Source organism: Moschus berezovskii, chromosome 6 (genome assembly GCF_049115385.1).
Source record: "Moschus berezovskii isolate FMDL1 chromosome 6, NW_MosBer_1.0, whole genome shotgun sequence".
NCBI lineage: Eukaryota > Metazoa > Chordata > Mammalia > Artiodactyla > Moschidae > Moschus > Moschus berezovskii.
The window spans coordinates 34,674,705-34,691,628 of record NC_142465.1 but is presented as its reverse complement, the minus strand read 5'-3'; the positions used below and the strand labels follow the sequence as shown (position 1 = coordinate 34,691,628).

General features: G+C 47.4%; 1 protein-coding gene across 1 annotated transcript; it reads left to right on the top strand.

The window, feature by feature from the left end:
* Positions 1–5,163: 5,163 nt before the first annotated feature.
* On the top strand, positions 5,164–7,627 carry DNAJC22 (DnaJ heat shock protein family (Hsp40) member C22). The gene is made up of 2 exons (XM_055396385.2): positions 5,164–6,100; positions 7,184–7,627. The coding sequence occupies exons 1-2, from the start codon at positions 5,261–5,263 to the stop codon at positions 7,385–7,387; spliced, it is 1,044 nt and encodes a 347-aa protein (XP_055252360.2). The 5' UTR covers positions 5,164–5,260; the 3' UTR covers positions 7,388–7,627.
* The last annotated feature ends 9,297 nt before the right edge of the window (positions 7,628–16,924 follow it).

The following is a 16,924-nucleotide window of genomic DNA, read 5'->3' as shown; positions in this document are numbered from 1 at the left end:
AACTCAGCGTTTTTTCTGGAGCTGGCCGTGGTCGCAGAATTTGGGTAGCGGGGACAGAGGTTTAAGCCTTCTGCTTAGGTTAGGCGAATGAAGGTCTAAGATGTCAAGAAAGTGTGCAGACAGCTTTAAGACTAGGCGCTCCCGCCTGACCTCGGAGGAATTGTGCGTGTCTGCGCACACAGGGGTGGTGTGTTGTGACAGGGATTGATGGGTGTGGGTCGCGTGTGGGGGTCGGCGATTGTGTGTGTCAGTGTTAGGGATGTGTCGGCCTGATTTTGTCAGTGGAGGTGTAAGTGCTGCGTGTGTCTGAGGATGAGCTGCCGCCTCTCCCTGCGTGTCTGTGTCCCCCCCCTTGCTGTCAGCCCTCTGTCTCCACGTCTGTAGGAAACAGCAGTGTGCACGGTGACAGCTGAGGTGTGCTGCTGGGGCTGGGGGGATAGTTTTAACTGTGAGGATGCTGGTTCAACAACTGCTTCCTTCCACCACCCCCACCCCAAACATCATCCCTCTCTCTCCCAAGCTTCCTGAAAGCAGTGGATGCTTTTTCCAAAGTCTGGGAACCCAGTTGCTAAGTCCTGGGAAAGGAAGTGGTGACTAGCAGAGATTTCTAACCTCCACATACATGTATACATATACACAGTCTCCATCTCATATATAGTCGCTAATATAAGGTGATCTACAATCCCTCTGGCTTCCCCAGGCTGCTGGTGGGTAGAGAGGAGGAGGTAGATCTCAGGAAGGGAAAGGGCAAACCATTAGACTTCTAAGAGAGCCCACATCTTGGGGCCTAGGCTAGTCTTCCAGGATCCTTATCTTTTGGGTTTCAGGTTGACACCTTAGGAGAATGTGCTAATTATATTCTAATTCCTTTCCCTAATAACCCTCTTTCTTCACCTGACTTTGTCTCCACTCTCCATCCCCCTCTCAAACACACCAGAAGGTTGACCTTCCCATTCCTGAATCTTCCAGGTCTACAGGGCAGAGAGTTGACCTAATTCTGGGTCTCCAGTCCTCTGTTTTGGTCAATGTGTCTTTGAGCAACTTTCCCTTCGCTTGCTCTTCTTTAAACACAGGGTGTCTCTTGGAACCCTCTATATTTTTGTCTCTGCACCCCTCCTTGTGTCTGTATATCTCCAGGTTTAGGAATCTCTTCCAGTTTTTTTCCCCTACATTTAGGGGTCTCTGTTTCTCTGGGGCTTCACCCTCTGGGCATACCCAACGCAACAGTGAGGCCCTTGGGGATGGGAAAGGGAGTACAACTTCCTTCTTGCCCCCATCCAGAGGCGACTGAAACCTAAGGATGGCTAGGTAATGCCAGGGCCCGGCCAGGGCCGGGTCGCTTCTCATTCCGGGCACAGGCACCTGGTCGATGCCCGGCTGTCCGCCCCTCTCCCCACCCCCAAGCCGCCCTCCTCCAAGCCCCCGCCCCCTCCGCCCGCCCGGAAAAGGCAAATTTGACATTTTTAAATCCCGAGCCTTGGAAGGATCGATGCGGCCCGGGGGCCCCGCCCGGGGTCGATATTCCTGATTGGGAAGCGGCCACTGAGCGGAGCGCGTGTAAATCACCCGGACTGGGGGAGGGGGCGCGGGAGCCGACCGCTTTCCCAGACGCTGGGAGCCACGCGAGGTCCCGGCCCGACCCCACCCCAGGGCAATGGAACGGGGAGACAGAGAGGCCTCAGACCCGGAGACAAGCCCGCCCTTGGACTCCCGCCTCCCCCGCCCATCTCTAACTCTGTGGGCCGGCTCCGGTCTCGCTTCAGCGGCCGCCACCCTCCGTTGCCCCTGGAGCCGCCGGGGAGGCCGGTGTCGGAGCCAGCCATGCGGCGGCTTCTCTCCGGCCGCTCCCGCGGGGCCTGGGCTTCGGCGGCGGCTGTCACGAAGCCGACAGGCCGGGCCGGCCGGGAAGGGGAGGGTGGCGGGGGAGAGGTGGGGGACGGCTGGTGCGGATACGGCTCACAGTGGGCGCGCAACAGATGTTTGCGGGATTGAGGGACAGCAAGGCAGCGTGGGCACCGCGCGGCGCTGAGCCGGGGCCGAAGGAGCGGGTCGGGGGGGGGGGCAGCCCCGACCTGCCGGGGGTGAGAATCTGGTCTCTAACTGGGGGTGAGCAGGCACCCCTGGCGCTCAGGGGAGGCTGAGTTGGATAGACCACCCCCACTCCGCCCCCGGTCCGTGGACCAGGGTAGCAGAGAACAAAAGAGAATGGGGGTGAGAAGGCAAGTTCGGACCCCACCTACAGCCGCCTCCGCCCTCCTGCTCTCCAAGCCTCTCATCTCTCGGTTGGAGAAACCGAGGCAGCGGAGGCTGGGAAGGGTCAGGATGGTTAAAAGCGATGCCAGCCACGAGGCTGGGGGTAGCAATCAAAATTCCCGCGTGGGTCTCTAGATTCACCTACCCGCCCTGGGTCCTCTTGCGGGTAAATACACCGCCACGTTCCCCGTGCCCCCGGCCCCCCTCACCGCAGCTCAGATCTGCTTCAGTTTGTCAGATCACACCCGCCCCGCCCCGCGCCAATCCCCACCCCGCGCCAGTTTATAGAACAACAATTTGGGAAAAACAATCCAGGCCGAGTGACGGCCCCGTAATTGTGACAAAGTGAGTGCGAGCGGCTGGAGAGCGCGCTCGGGCGGGAGCGCGGCGGGTCGAGGCGGAGGGAGGGGCGCCTCCAGTTCGCCCCCCACCCTCTCGTTCTCATTCCGGTCATCTCCCACCCCTCTCCTTGACTTCTCCAATTTTTCTTCTCTCGGCTCCTCGCGCCTCCCCTCGGTCGTTCCTCCATCGCTCTTTCCCTCTCCTCTCGGTAACTGCTCTTCTCCAGCCCGCGCCCCATCCACCCCACCCACCCCGCCGCAGGCCCTCCCCGGGTGCGTTTTTTCCCGTCTCTCGCTTCTCGCTCTCTCCTCCGCCCTCCACTTGTTTCTCCATCTTTTCCTCATGCCAGTCGCCCTTGGGACCCTGGCCCCCAGCCTACAAATCCGCTTCTCTCCCTCCCCAGTCCCGGCTTCCTGAGGTCGAGCCTGAGCTTCCTCCCGGGTCCCCACCTTCTGGGAGGCCTGCGCAGCCCGGCACACAGTGGGTTCCTCCAGCCCTACAGCGACGGCCCCCAGGCCCAGGCGGCCTGCCTCTCCCCTCCCGCTCCCGTCGCTGCCTCTCCCACCCCTCTCTTTGCGCCCGGAGCCAGTTTGTTTGTCCAGCGGCGGCCTCCGCCGCTCGAGCTGTTTGCGGAGCTTAGCGCGCCACCGCGCAGTGCCGGCCCAATTAAGTCTCATTCATTATTCAGCGCCCCAGTGCTCCCGCGCCCAGCAGCTGGCGGCTCCAGCGTCGCTTTGATGCCCCTCCCAGCCCTGGCCCCGCCGTGAGTCCTAGGGAGCAGACATGGGGAGCTGCTTTCCCTCCCTGGACCGGGAAGAGAACTGAAGGGGCTGGGAATGTAGCAGGGAACAGAATCTGTGGACTGCGGGGAGGCGACAAGGGCAAGCCCTCCAGGTCCACCCCACCCCCAAGTCAGAGATGGGGAAACTTGAAGATCCACGCTTTTTCTTTACAGAGGAGGAAACAGGCCCACCCCAACCCCCCAAAGCCAAGGTCACGTAGCAGGGTTGGAGCCCACGACATTGAAATGAGGGGATCTTGCATCCCACTTCCATCCCAGCATTGAGGCGGGAGGACGCCGCAGACTATTCTCCTGCTGGGAAGCCCTCACCTGCATCCCTTTTCGCGCCAAAGTCATCGAGATACAGCTGACTTAGGGTTCCTGAGGGATTCTCAGGTCTCTGGCTTGGATCTAGATGTATTGCCCCTGACTGGCGGGCCTGGAGGCGGGGCAATGAGCTAACTTGAGGGGAGAGCCTCTCACTCTGCAGCCTGTACCCTGGTGTTTCTGCCTTAGGCAAATTGGAAATGAAGCCATCCAAGGCAGCCTTGAACGGCAATGGAGTAGGGAGAGAGGACTGAAGCCTGAGGTAAGGGGGGAGTCGCCCTTCCGTTTGTCGGGGTGCAAAGCGGTGATCCAGGGCTTCTTTTTGCTTTTATAGGCCCCCCACCCCGCCCCGCCTCGCCCTGGGCTGCTTTGCCCCAGCATCTAGACAAGGTGAGTCTGAGGATCCGCCCGACACCTCCCGTCCGCAAGCGGCAGCGCCACCTGGTGGTCGTCCTGTAGTAATGTAGGCGCTCTTGGCCTGGAGTGGGCGCTGCGCCAGCCGGGTTGAGCCTGGGGAGGCGGAATACGCCAGAAAAACCTAAAACGAAGTTTACCGGAGAGGGCAGACGAGTGAAGCCCCAGCCTGAAAAGTGATCCAAGGGGCGAGGGAGGGCCTTGGGGAGGAGGGGCCTGGCTGGGACGGCCCAACTTCCGTGACATAGCAAACACTGAAAGACAAAGTCCACTTGGATGGAAGTGGGAGCGGAATGAGAGGGGCCATTTTGACTGTGGTCAAAGGAAATGTCTGATCTGGGAGCCGAGGTACCCAGGTACAGCTGCTCACCCTGGGACTAGCGGGTACTGGCTGGTGGGCCTAAGCCCCACAATATGGAGGGACTTTACAAGTTTGTCCTGGAAGGCGGTGGTTGAAATGTGAGATGCCTGGGTCCAGGTCAAAATGTAGCTTTCTAGAGCTGGAGGGAACTCAGGACCTCTTTCAAGTTTGACTTGTGTCAAGATTCCTTGGTCTGGAGAGATGGGAGGCTGGAGAAGGGCTAAAATCTCTGCCAGGGGTCTGTAGGCAGCCACAGTCCGAGTTGAGGCGGGGAGGGGTTGTATGGGTAGGGGACTTTAAAAGTTCTGCAGGAACTTTCCAGGGATATTGTATTCATTTTTATTCACTCACCCCCACCCCCAAACCAGGAGTCCTTCCGGGAGGTAGGTGGCCTGAGGGGAGGTCTGCAATTTAAGCTTATGCTTTTTTGTCCCTGTGCTGAGTTCTCATTTACTCAACCGAAAGCACTTACAACTTTCTTCTCTAAATTTGGAGTTAACTGTGGTTGTAAAGAACAGAGATGAGATTCTAGACTTAAGGATATGGGAGAGCTACAATTTCAGGGAGACTCAAGAAGAGCTAGACTTGACTAATATTGGAAGGAGAAGTGTTACTGTTTTGGGGCCCGGACATAATCTTATGACTGCTTTTTTCCATGTCTTAGGGTCTAAGGATAACTCTGGGACCATGACTGCCATGATTCTCACAGATGACTCCAGATTTCTGCATTCTAGGCAACGGCAGGTGCCACTGGACTTAGTGTGAGACCCTTTTCTTAGAGGATGGCCAAGGGGCTCCTGATGACTTACGCCCTCTGGGCTGTAGGGGGCCCTGCTGGTCTCCACCACCTATACCTGGGACGGGACAGCCATGCACTGCTCTGGATGCTTACCCTGGGGGGTGGTGGTCTAGGCTGGCTCTGGGAATTCTGGAAGCTCCCAAGCTTTGTTGCTCAGGCCAACAGAGCCCAGGAGCAGAGGCAGAGCTCAGGAAGGGGGACACCCCCTCTAAGTCTCATTCGCTTTGTTGCTCAGATGATAGTAGGCATCTATTTTGGCCTTGTGGCTCTCATTAGCCTTTCATTCATGGCCAGCTTCTATATTGTGGGCCTCCCACTGGCAGTTGGCTTAGGGGTTTTGCTGGTGGCTGCCATTGGCAACCAGACATCAGACCTCAAGAAAACTCTAGGGGCAGCATTTCTTACTTCACCTATCTTCTATGGCCGCCCCATAGCCATCCTGCCCATCAGCTTGGCTGCCAGCATCACAGCCCAGAAGCATCGCCGCTACAAACCTTCAGTTGGGTCAGAGACGCTCAGCGTGCGGCTCTACCGCCTGGGCTTGGCTTACCTTGCTTTCACAGGCCCGTTAGTGTACACTGCCCTCTGCAATACAGCTGTCACCGTCAACTATGTGGCAGATACTCTTGGCTCCTTCTTGAGTTGGTTCAGCTTCTTCCCCCTCTTTGGGCGCCTTTTGGAGTCTGTCCTCCTTCTGCCTTTCCGAGCCTGGAAGCTGCTGATAGGAGATCATGGCATCAGCAGCAGCTACTTCCAAGAGTGGGAGAAACTCTATGAGTTTGTTCATAGTTTTCAGGATGAGAAGCGTCAGCTGGCTCTCCAGGTAAGGTTTCTTCCCTCTCATTGCTGTCTAGGATGGCTCCAGGAGTTAGGCTAAGTCTCACTGGAACTAGTGCGGAGGTACTCTTTTCATGTCTGCTTGGTCAGACTCCAGAAGGGTATCCTGGCTTCTTTGGGCTTCTGTGTGCAATGGGTGAAGGTTCAGAGACTCTAATAAGGAGTGGGAAAAGATATATGTATATTATTTTCTTTTTACTGAGATATAATATATATATAAAGTACACTAATTTTATGTAGATACCTATGTAACCACCACTTAGATGAAGGTATAGAATATTTCCACGATTAAGAAGGTTCCTTTGGGACTTCCCTGGCAGTCCAGTGGTTAAGACTCTGAGCTCCCATTGTGGGGGTCATGGGTTTGATCCCTGGTCAGGGAACTAAGATCCTGTATGCTGCACAGTGCAGCCAAAAAACAAAACAAAACAAAAAAGAAGATTCCCTCATGCCCCTTCCCAATCTATACTCCTTTCCTGGGAAAGAATCTGTATTCAGACATCTATTACCATAGATTAATTTTGCCCATTCTTGGGCTTCATATAAATGGGAATCATCCAGTGTGTAATCTTTTGTGTCTGAGTTCTTTCATTCAACATTATGTTTGTGAAATTTACTCATAGACAGGATTATAAATTGTTTTCATAGTTGTTTGATGTCCCATTGTGTGAATATACCACAATTTATCTATCCATTCTATTGTCAGTGAACATTTGGATTGTTTTTAGTTTAGGGCTATTCTGAATAAAGCTGCTACAAACACTCTTGTACATGTCTTTGATGGACATATATGCTTATTTTGCATATATGTAAGGAGGAGACCTTGTCGAGGATGCCAAGTTCCAGGTTGGAAAATGGGCATCTGTGATTAAAAGCAAATCCTGGTTCTTGCCACGAGATCTAGAACTTGTCCATGTTGCAGAAGGTTGGAATTCTACTCTGAGGCTCTCTACCTTTCCTGCCAGCAAGTGGAAACCAATTCCAGCCTGGTTTAGGAAGGTAGCAAGGAGAGGCCCAGGAGCCCTGACAACTTATGAGGTTCTAATTTGTTAGCTTCTGTTTCCCTAAGGTTTTTGGTCTCTCAGAGGGGGCAACAAATGAAGAAATACATGGCAGATACCGGGAGCTAGTGAAGACTTGGCATCCTGACCACAATCAGCACCAGATGGAGGAAGCTCAGAGGCACTTCCTGGAGATCCAGGCTGCGTATGATGTGCTGAGGCAGCCCAGGACGCCCAGGGGATCCTGGAGGTGGGAAGAAACTTCCCTTTGAGGTTGGACTGGCAGAGTTGGATTGCTTGTCCCAGCACACCTTTGACCAGTGAGGCATCCAAACATTGTAAAAGAAACTGTCATTTGCCGTGTGTGCTCAGTTGTGTCTGATGCTTTGTGACTCCATGGACTGTAGCCCGCCACGCTCCTCTGTCCATGGGATTTCCCAGGCAAGATTATTGGAGTGGGTTGCCATTTCCTTCTCCAATCACTTGCAGTAGAGATGAGAAAACCTTAAAGAAGTGAGAAAACTATTGTGATTTTGAATTTCTGAATTATTGGCTATTGTAGTCCTGATTTTTTTCTTAATCCACATAGTGAAATGAAAGACATATTATAAAACCAATAAAACATCTTTTACAGACTAGACCACCTGATTTCACCGCTGGTATATTGATAGATCATGGAGGAGGTTTAGTTAACTTTCTATTTTTTATGTGCAAACCACCAAGTGAGGTGATTGAAGGAAAATATAAGGGTTCTAATATTTCACAAGATGTCCTGTGGCAAAAGGGATTTGATCTATTCTGTGGACTACCAAGGTGTAAAACTGGGGTTAAGTTTGAAAAGGCTGGAATTATAATCTTTTCAGGAAAATATTTTAATTCCACTTATAGGAGAACTTTTTAGAAGCTGTACTTTTCCAAAGAAGGAACAAGCTGCTGTGAGGTAGGGGATAATCCCCCCATCACAGACCCTTCTGCTTGGAATATTGTGGTGAACCTTTAAACTTTACACAAGTGGTTGGACTGGCTGAATTGTCAGGTCTTCTTGAAACTTGAGATTTGATTCTGAGCTATACACCCTGCTCCCTAGTCTGGTGGGGGATAATAACACAGGTACACATATCAAAGTCTGCCTTGTTCTGTGTTTTGAACTGTGTCCTAAGAGGTGTAAATAGAATGTGTTAGAAAATTGCAGAAGGGATAGATGATACTGTTTTATGGGGACTTATGGGAAAATTCATGATTTTATATTTCATATGCCTTTGTGGGGACTTTGGGGAAACCCTAGGGAACCAACAGCTTGAACATCTCAAGGGGGCCTTATCTCATTCCCAGCTGTAGAAGGAACAGCCCGGATGCCTCAGTGTGAAGAGGAAGACTGGAGATCAGGAACATGATAGTGAAATTTTGTACCTTTTCTCTAGCTTGCTTTATTTGTGTGTACCACCCTCACACTTTCCTTTTTTCTGAAAGTTAACTCTGAGTAGTATTTGTGTTTTTAAAAAGCAGAATTACTTTGGCTTGTAGTCCCTATTGATTAAAAAAATGGCCCAATCAGTTGAGAGGAATGAAATTTATAGATGTTTTTTCTTTGCATCCATATGTATAAAATACTAATACTAAAGTACTAGATTTATGTACTACAATTTTAAGACCAAATTTAACTTTCACACCCTTTTCTTTTACTTTTTTGTTTGTTTTTTGAGGTCGGAATTGCTTTTTTTGGGGGTGAGCTTGGCAGGCCTGCTGTGGTCAGGTTAGTGTTCTTCCCTCGGAGGCAGCCAAAGCCTGCTGCCTCCTCCTGCCACCTACCTGAGTTAGTGGAACATGCAAAGCTCAGAGGAACCGCCAGGGCCTGGGGGCGATGGAACAGGAGTGGGTGTCACCTGCTGGGCTGCTTTGGTCAGCATGGACCGCCCAGGCGGCTTCCTGAGCCCATATGGGGCTGAGGCTCCCTGGGAGAGGCAGGCAGGCAGGCAGCACCCCAGAGTCGGGGTCCACAGGCCTCAGGGGGCGCCGGGCTCACAGTAAGCAGAGGTCTGCAGGATCCCAGCCATACCTGGCCAGCACGCTAGAGAGCTGGACAGTGACAAGCCTTTCACCCGAAGGGTCTGTCTCCTACCCTAGGTCTGGGTTCTTGGGGCCTGGGGGACACAGAAGGCACTTACTAGGGAGCTGAGGCTGGAAGGCTGAAGCCAGAGGTCTGGGGTCTTGGGGGCCTGGCTGGGTCTGCTAGGGGACCTCATCTTCCCTGAGGAAGGGGCTTCCTGAGCAGCCTAGGAGAGGCGGCACAACCTTCAAATCAGCTGGTTGGTCCTGGAGACCTGAGAGTAGCTAGTCCGGAAGGGCAGGGCAGGGCGGGGCGGGGAGAACCTTGCCCAGACAGATCCTTGGGGAGATGGGAGGGCTAAATTGTTTCTTTTAATTTACTCAAATGTTTCATCATATCAAGTTATTTTTCTTTTTTTGTCAGTATTTTTTATTGAAGTATAGTTAATTTACAATGTCACACTTTTAAAAATTAATTATTTCTTTTTGGCTATGCTATGTCTTCATTGCCGTGAGAGGGCTGTGTCTAGTTGCAGTGCCTGGGCTTCTCATTGCGGTGGCTTCTCTAGTTGCAGGGCACTGGCTGTAGGCATGTGGGCTCTAGAGTTCAGGCTCAGTAGTTGTGACTCACAGGGCTAAGTTGCCCTGAGGTATGGGGAACCTTCACAGACCAGGTATTGAACCAGTGCCCTTAACCACTAGGCCCCCCCAGGGAAGTCCTGTCACACCTTTTTAAAGTGGCCAAAAAATTAATGTATGTATTTTCTTTGAAAAACAGAATTTTTCAAATTATCACGTGGAATTTTAATAAGCAATTTTCATAAGCTATTAGTAATTTATTAACATGACATGTAGTACTATATCTGTAAAATGTAAAGGTATTAAAAATAGTCTCTAAGGAAAAAGAGACAAAAGAGTGATTGGGGTTTTGCTTGATTTGGAAAATTATTTTACTATTCTCAAATTTTCTTATGAAATTTTTGTTACAGAAATATATTTCAGTGCATTTAAATGAGAGCTATTTATGAGCAGTTTCTATTTTTTTTCACAGGAGCAATGCTCCAATAAATGTCTTTAAATGTGTACTGGGACTTCCCTGGTGGTCCAGTGGTTGAGAATCTGCCTGCCAGTGCAGGGCACGTGGATTTGATCCTTGGTCCGGGAAGATCCCACATACCTCAGTGCACCTAAGCCTGTTTGCCACGACTACCGAGTCCATACTTCCTGTAGAAGAGAGAAGCCTGTGCTCCATAACTAGAGAACAGTTCCTGCTGGCCACAGCTAGAGAAAGCCCAAGCACAGCAAGGAAGACCCAGCTCAGCCAAAATAAATAAATAAATAAACATGTGTGCTGATGCTTTTTGTTTTTCTGAGGCTAGACTCCAAAAACTGATAAAGTAGGATCAAGCAGAATATATGTTTTAATACCTTGATTGCTATTATATCAGGTTACTTTTGGAAAAGACTAACAGTTTACACTTTACCCACAGTACAAGCAGTCCTTTCTTTGTTACTGGTATGTACTGTTCTCTTTGCAATTATTTGCCAAGATGATGGGTGAGAGATAGTATCCGATGACTTCAATTTGCCTTTCTGTGACTTCTAGTGAAGTTCAGTATCTTTGCACAACATTTAAAAAAATTTGTTTTGTTTGTTTTTATTTTGGCTGAGCTGCCACTGCAATGAGAAGCCCTTGCACTGCAACAGAGTAGCCCCTGCCAGCTGTAGCTATTAATAGTAGAAAGCCCACATGCAGCAACCAAGACCAGCACAGCCAAAAATAAATAAATAAATAAAAAGAATCTTTCCCTCTTAGTGGGAAATACTGTCTGGTTAAACCATCCTTGGATTTCATCTTCGCTCCTGTCCTAGCCTGTGAGTAGGTACTGAAATTGAGTGCTTGCCAGAATTAGGCTACCCACCTACCCCCAGTGGACATCTAGATATTCATGTATCTAATGGTGTAGCCCAGCCATTTTTTTGAAAATAAAGAAATGGCACAAGTCACAGGAGAAATGGCACAAGTCACATGAATTTGGAACCTCTGGAAGAAAATTCTGCTTTGCCACCAACCTGGAATATTATAATCACTAAGACTTTTCTGAGAATGTACTTCCTAAAGACCCTAACATAGTGAAAATCAGCTGAAAGTAGAAATTCACTATGAAATAATTATTTTTAAAAAACCAACTAAGGGCTCCGTAGCGCAATGGATAGCGCATTGGACTTCTAAAAAACCAACTAAGATATTAGCAGGTGAGAGATCTTCTTTTTCTCTACCTGAGTTGATGTAAATGAAATCCAGTGATGTTGTATTCTCCCACTCCTACAAATAAAAGTGTACAGAACCTTTAAAAAGTTGGAAGCAAACTGAGAAAGCCTCTCCCCCAAGCACCCACCTGGTGCAGTGCAGAGTCTAGAGATGACCCAGAGATGACCATCTTCCCAGAGATGACCATTCTGGCTTCTGAATTAATTGGAAATCCCATATCTGTCCCACCTTTTGGGCATCCTTAATTGCTGTTCTTTTTTAAAAATTTTATTTATTTTTTAATTGAAGGATAGTTGCTTTACCGAATTGTGTTGTTTTCTGCCAAACAGCAACATGAATCAGCCATAGGTATTTTGTTGTTCTTTTATTGCACTGAAATTTGCTTCCGTGAAATTTCTTTCTAGATCTCGCATTTCTTGTTACAAAGAGCAAAAGCCTTTAAGAAACCTTTTTAAAAATATATATATATTTATTTTTATTCACTTATTTGGCTGTACCAGGTCTTAGTTGCAGCATACAAACTCTTAGTTGCAGTATGTGGAATCTAGTTCCCCAAACAGGGGTCAAACCTGGGGCCCCCTGCATTGGGAGTGAGGAGTCTTAACCACTAGACCACCAGGGAAGTCCCAAAAACCCTTTCTTGATAAGAACTTGCCCTTCTCTTCATATCCCTCTAAATTTTCCCTTTTCTAGATTAAACACTGTCTTGTTTAAGGATGCGCTGTAGTTTGATAGAAAGAGCAGGGATGGAGAAGTGAGAAGACGGGGCTTTCCTTCTGCCTCTGGCATGACCAGCCTGCTGACTGAGAATGAGCCACTTTACCGTTCTGGGCCTCAGTTTTTTCTTTGTTAGGTGAGGAAATTGAATTTAGATAACCTTTAAGATTGCTTTCCACACTGGATTCTGGGTTTCTAACTGTTTGGATGAGGCTTGTGTTAAATAGTTTGGTTTGACATCTCTCTGCCCTCTTGTGGACACTGCCTTGGGAAAAAAATATTTACTTGCTCAAAGAACAATATCATGGCTAACCCCCAATCAAAATTTCACCTGTATCAAACTGTCTGTTTTCATTTATTCATATTCTCTTTTAGTCCTCATTCATAAATGTACATATCATATCAGGGATATAACCTTATAGTCTTTCCCTTCCCTAAATCATAGGCATTGATATATATTACTAGGAAGATGTCATATGTATATATATTTTTACTGAGCTGTAATTCACATACCATAAAATTTACCCTTCTAAAGTATATAATTTAGTGATTTTTAGTATTTTTATAAGGTTGTAAAGTCATCAACACTGACTCCAGACCATTTTAAACCACCCTAAAATGAAATCCCATACCTATTACAATTCTCTCCTCTGACCAGACCCTGGCAACTACTGAGGTACTTTCTGTCTCTATAGGTTTGCCTATTCTGGACCTTTTGAGTAAATAGAATCATACAATGTTTCCTTTTGTGTCTGGCTTATTTCACTTAGTATAATATTTTCAGGATTCATCCATGTTGCAGCATGCATTATTATTCTTCTATATTTTTGATTTTTTTCAAATAACATAATTATACTTTAATGCTATGTAAGATTCTCTTCTTGGGAGACATTTAAGATATATATATATATTTGCTGATACATATTTGTTGTTATAAAGAATGCTGCATCAATATTTTCATGTTTCTAATTCATCTATTTTCTTGAATTATTTCAGAATAAATTCCCATGGGTGGGATTACTGGGTCAAAGGGTATGAACATTTTTATGACTGTTGTCAATATTGCTCTTAAATTGTGGTGCCCAGAACTAAATGCAATTCTCAGATGTGTTCAGACAGAACAAGGTACTGTGGAGCTATTAAGTTCTCAAGGTCTGGACAATATATCATCCTTTATATCAAGCAGTCTAAGAATTTATTAGCTTTTTTGGAGGGGGGTGGTTTCTCATGGAGCTTATAGCCAACTAAGGCCCTTAGGTATTTTCCTAGGCACTGTGTCTTCAAGCTGAGTTTTCATCTACTCTGGGACTTAGGAGGCTTTTGAGGACTCCCTGGCTGGAATTTAGTATTTCTTTGTTTTCTTTTTTTCTCTAACAGTGAGTGTGTGGCCCTAACAAGCCAGCAGGTCTGGGTTTATTGCAGTGTTCGATGAGAACTGCAGATGGCGCCTTAAGGCTGTCACAGGGTAAATTATGTCCCTTCACATTTTTTTTTTTTTTTAATCTAGTGGTGGTACCTCCTTCAGTTCAGTTCAGTTGCTCAGTTTTGTCCAACTCTTCGCGACCCCATGGACTGCAGCATGCTAGGCTTCCCTGTCCATCACCAACTCCTGGAACTTATTCAAACTCACTCCATCAAGTCGGTGATGCCATCCAACCATCTCATCCTTTGCATCCCCTTCTCCTCCTGACTTCAATCTTTCCTAGCATCAGGGTCTTTTCCAATGAGTCAGTTCTTCGCATCAGGTGGCCAAATTATTGGAGTTTCAGCTTCAGCATCAGTCCTTCCAATGAATGTTCAGGACTGATTTCCTTTAGGATGGACTGGTTGGATTGCCTTGCAGTCCAAGGGACCCTCAAGAGTCTTCTCCAACACCACAGTTCAAAAGCATCAATTCTTCAGCCCTCATCTTTCTTTATAGTCCAACTCTCACATCCACACATGACTACTGGAAAAACCATAGCTTCGACTAGACGGACTTTTGTTGGCAAAATAGTGTCTCTGCTTTTTAATATGCTGTCTAGGTTGGTTATAGCTTTTCTTCCAAGGAGCAAGCATCTTTTAATTTCATGGCAACAGTCACCATCTGCAACTAAGTACCTCCTTAGTTGGTTCATTACCAGAGTTCAGTCCCCTCCTTTTGTTGGGAAGGTTAGAGAAACTGCGAACTTCAAAGTAAGTATGTTTTGTAGATGTCATTTGATCTTTTGAGAAACTCTGGGGAAACAGAGCTTTGCCTGAACACAAATTTCATGCCCCTGCTTTGATTTTTGAAGTTCATACTCCGAGAAGCTGATTTTTTGGCTTCTCTTCATGTTTCTTGTCATCTCTTCCTCTTAGTGGCAAACCAGTTTTGTTTGTTTTGCTCAGGTGGGTTCTGAACAACAAATGCCCAAAATTTACATGGGGTTCCACCTAAAGGAGGTTACATTTCAATAATTTATTGCTTTCTTCTTTTTAATATTCCTTTTCTTCCCAGTTCTCTTCTTTGCCCCCAACTTTCATCCATCTGCTACTTGCCAACTATTATATTAATAATTTTCAGTAAGACCTTGGATTTTCTGGATTTAAACATCACTGATAAGTTTCAACAGAAGAGAGCAGTGCCCTTTGTGGGAAAGTTGGAAGGGAATGATTTTAAAACCCATTCTATGCCAGATCTTAATTCCATTTTGGGGTAAGAAGGGTTGCCGGGAACATCCTCTGCTGGGCAATGACTAACTCAGCATGAGAGCCTGGCTTTGCAAGCATCACTTAAAGGGACATTTTTCCGACCATCAATAGGTCAGGCACCTTTCAAATGAATTACTGTCAGGAAAGGAATGGGAAGCATATAGAGGAAATCTAGGTGTCTTCTATTCGTATATTTCCCGGTCACAGATCTGAGGGCCACTGAGGCTCATGTTACTACCCCGCTTCTCCTTCCTACCTATAATCACCAGTTTGAACTTGGCTTCTCTTTAAAAAAAAAAAAAAGATTAAAAATTATTTTCTTATTTATTTTTGGCTGTGCTCAGTCTTTTTTGCTACACACAGGCTTTCTTAAGTTGCAGAGGGTGGGAGTGGGGCTACTTTCTAGGGCTTCTCATTGCAGTTGCTTCTCTTGTGGAGCACAGGCTCTAGAGTGCAGGCTCAGTAGTAGTTCTGGTGCACAGGCTGAGTTGCCTGGCAGCATGCGGAATCTTCCCAGACCAGGGACAAGCCTGTGTCCCCTGCACTGGCAGGTGGGTTCTTAACCAGTGGACTACCAGAGAAGTCCATGGGCTTCTCTTGCTTCCTTCCCTTTCATTCCTGGGGTCCACAGTAAAGAGTGTAAGTTTACTGCTTTTCTATGTAATTTGAGTTGAAAAGCACTTGCTCATTTTATATTGTGTGACTGGGAACTCTGCCTCTTAGCAGTCGACATTTTTTGTACAGCCAAGAGACTGATCACTTCAGACCCATCTCCCTTCAAACTCTAATTCTTTGCCATACGTGTGTTTCTTATTCTCATGTTCATGTCTTTGCTGATGTCAGTCTTCTGTAATTCTTTTTCTCCTCTGATAATCCAAATCTTTATACTTCTTTTATGATCCAGCTTAAGGTTTATCTCTAAATGATTCCTTCACTGATTAGGTCCATCTCCAGTAATCTTTCCTCTTGGAATTCCTTCAGCATTGTTGTCCACTTTGTACTGTTCTATCAAGCATTTTCTTACATGTTGCCATATAATCATTCTGTATCTCATGTTTTTGAGTCTTGTCTCTTTGACTATACTGAAGGACTGTTGTTGTTCAGTTGCTAAGTCGTGCCCAATTCTTTATGACCCCATGGACTGCAGCATGCCAGACTCCCCTGCCCTTTACTGTCTCCTGAAGTTTGCTCAGATTCATGTCCATTGAGTTGCTGATGCTATCTAACCATCTCATCCTCTGCCAACCCCTTCTCCCTTTACCTCCAATCTTTCCTAGCATCAGTTCAGTTCAGTCGCTCAGTCATGTCCGACTCTTTGCGACCCCATGAATCACAGCACGCCAGGCCTCCCTGTCCATCACCAAATCCCGAAGTTCACCCAAACTCGTGTCCATCGAGTCAGTGATGCATCAGGGCTTTTCCAAGGAATCAGCTCTTCGCATTGGGTGGCCAAAGTATTGGAGCATTAGCTTTAGCATCAGTCCTTCCAATGAATATTCAGGGTTGATTTCCTTTAGGATTGACTGGTTTGATCTCCTTGCAGTCCAGGGGACTGCCAAGCATCTTCTCCAACACTACAATTTGAAAGCATCAGTTCTTTGGTACTCCTCCTTCTTTATAGTCCAACTCTCACATCCGTACACGACTACTCGAAAAATCATAGCTTTGACTATATGGGACTTTGTTGGCAAAGGGATGTCTCTACTTTTTAATACACTGTCTAGGTTTGTCATAGCATTCCTTCCAAGGAGCAAGCATCTTGTAATTTCATGGCTGTGGTCACCATCTGCAGTGATTTTGGAACCCAAGAAATTAAAATCAGTCACTGCTTTCACTTTTTGCCCATCTACTTGCCATGAAGTGGTAGGACTGGATGCCATGATCTCAGTTTTTTGAATGTTGAGTTTTAAGCCAGCTTAAAACTGGCTTCACTCTCATTCATGCTCATCAAAAGGCTCTTTAGTTTCTCTTCATTTTCTGCCATTAGAGTGGTATCATATGCATATCTGAGATTGTTGATATTTCTCCTGGAAATCTTGATTCCAGCTTGTGATTTATCCAGCCTAGCATTTTGCATCTCTTGCCTGGAAAATCCCATGGA

Excerpts from the sequence above, each read along its gene's own strand:
- DNAJC22 (XM_055396385.2), top strand. The coding sequence starts at position 5,261 with ATGGCCAAGGGGCTCCTGATGACTTACGCCCTCTGGGCTGTAGGGGGC. Across the intron at positions 6,101-7,183 it reads AGCGTCAGCTGGCTCTCCAG|GTTTTTGGTCTCTCAGAGGG; the intron begins GTAAGGTTTCTT and ends TGTTTCCCTAAG.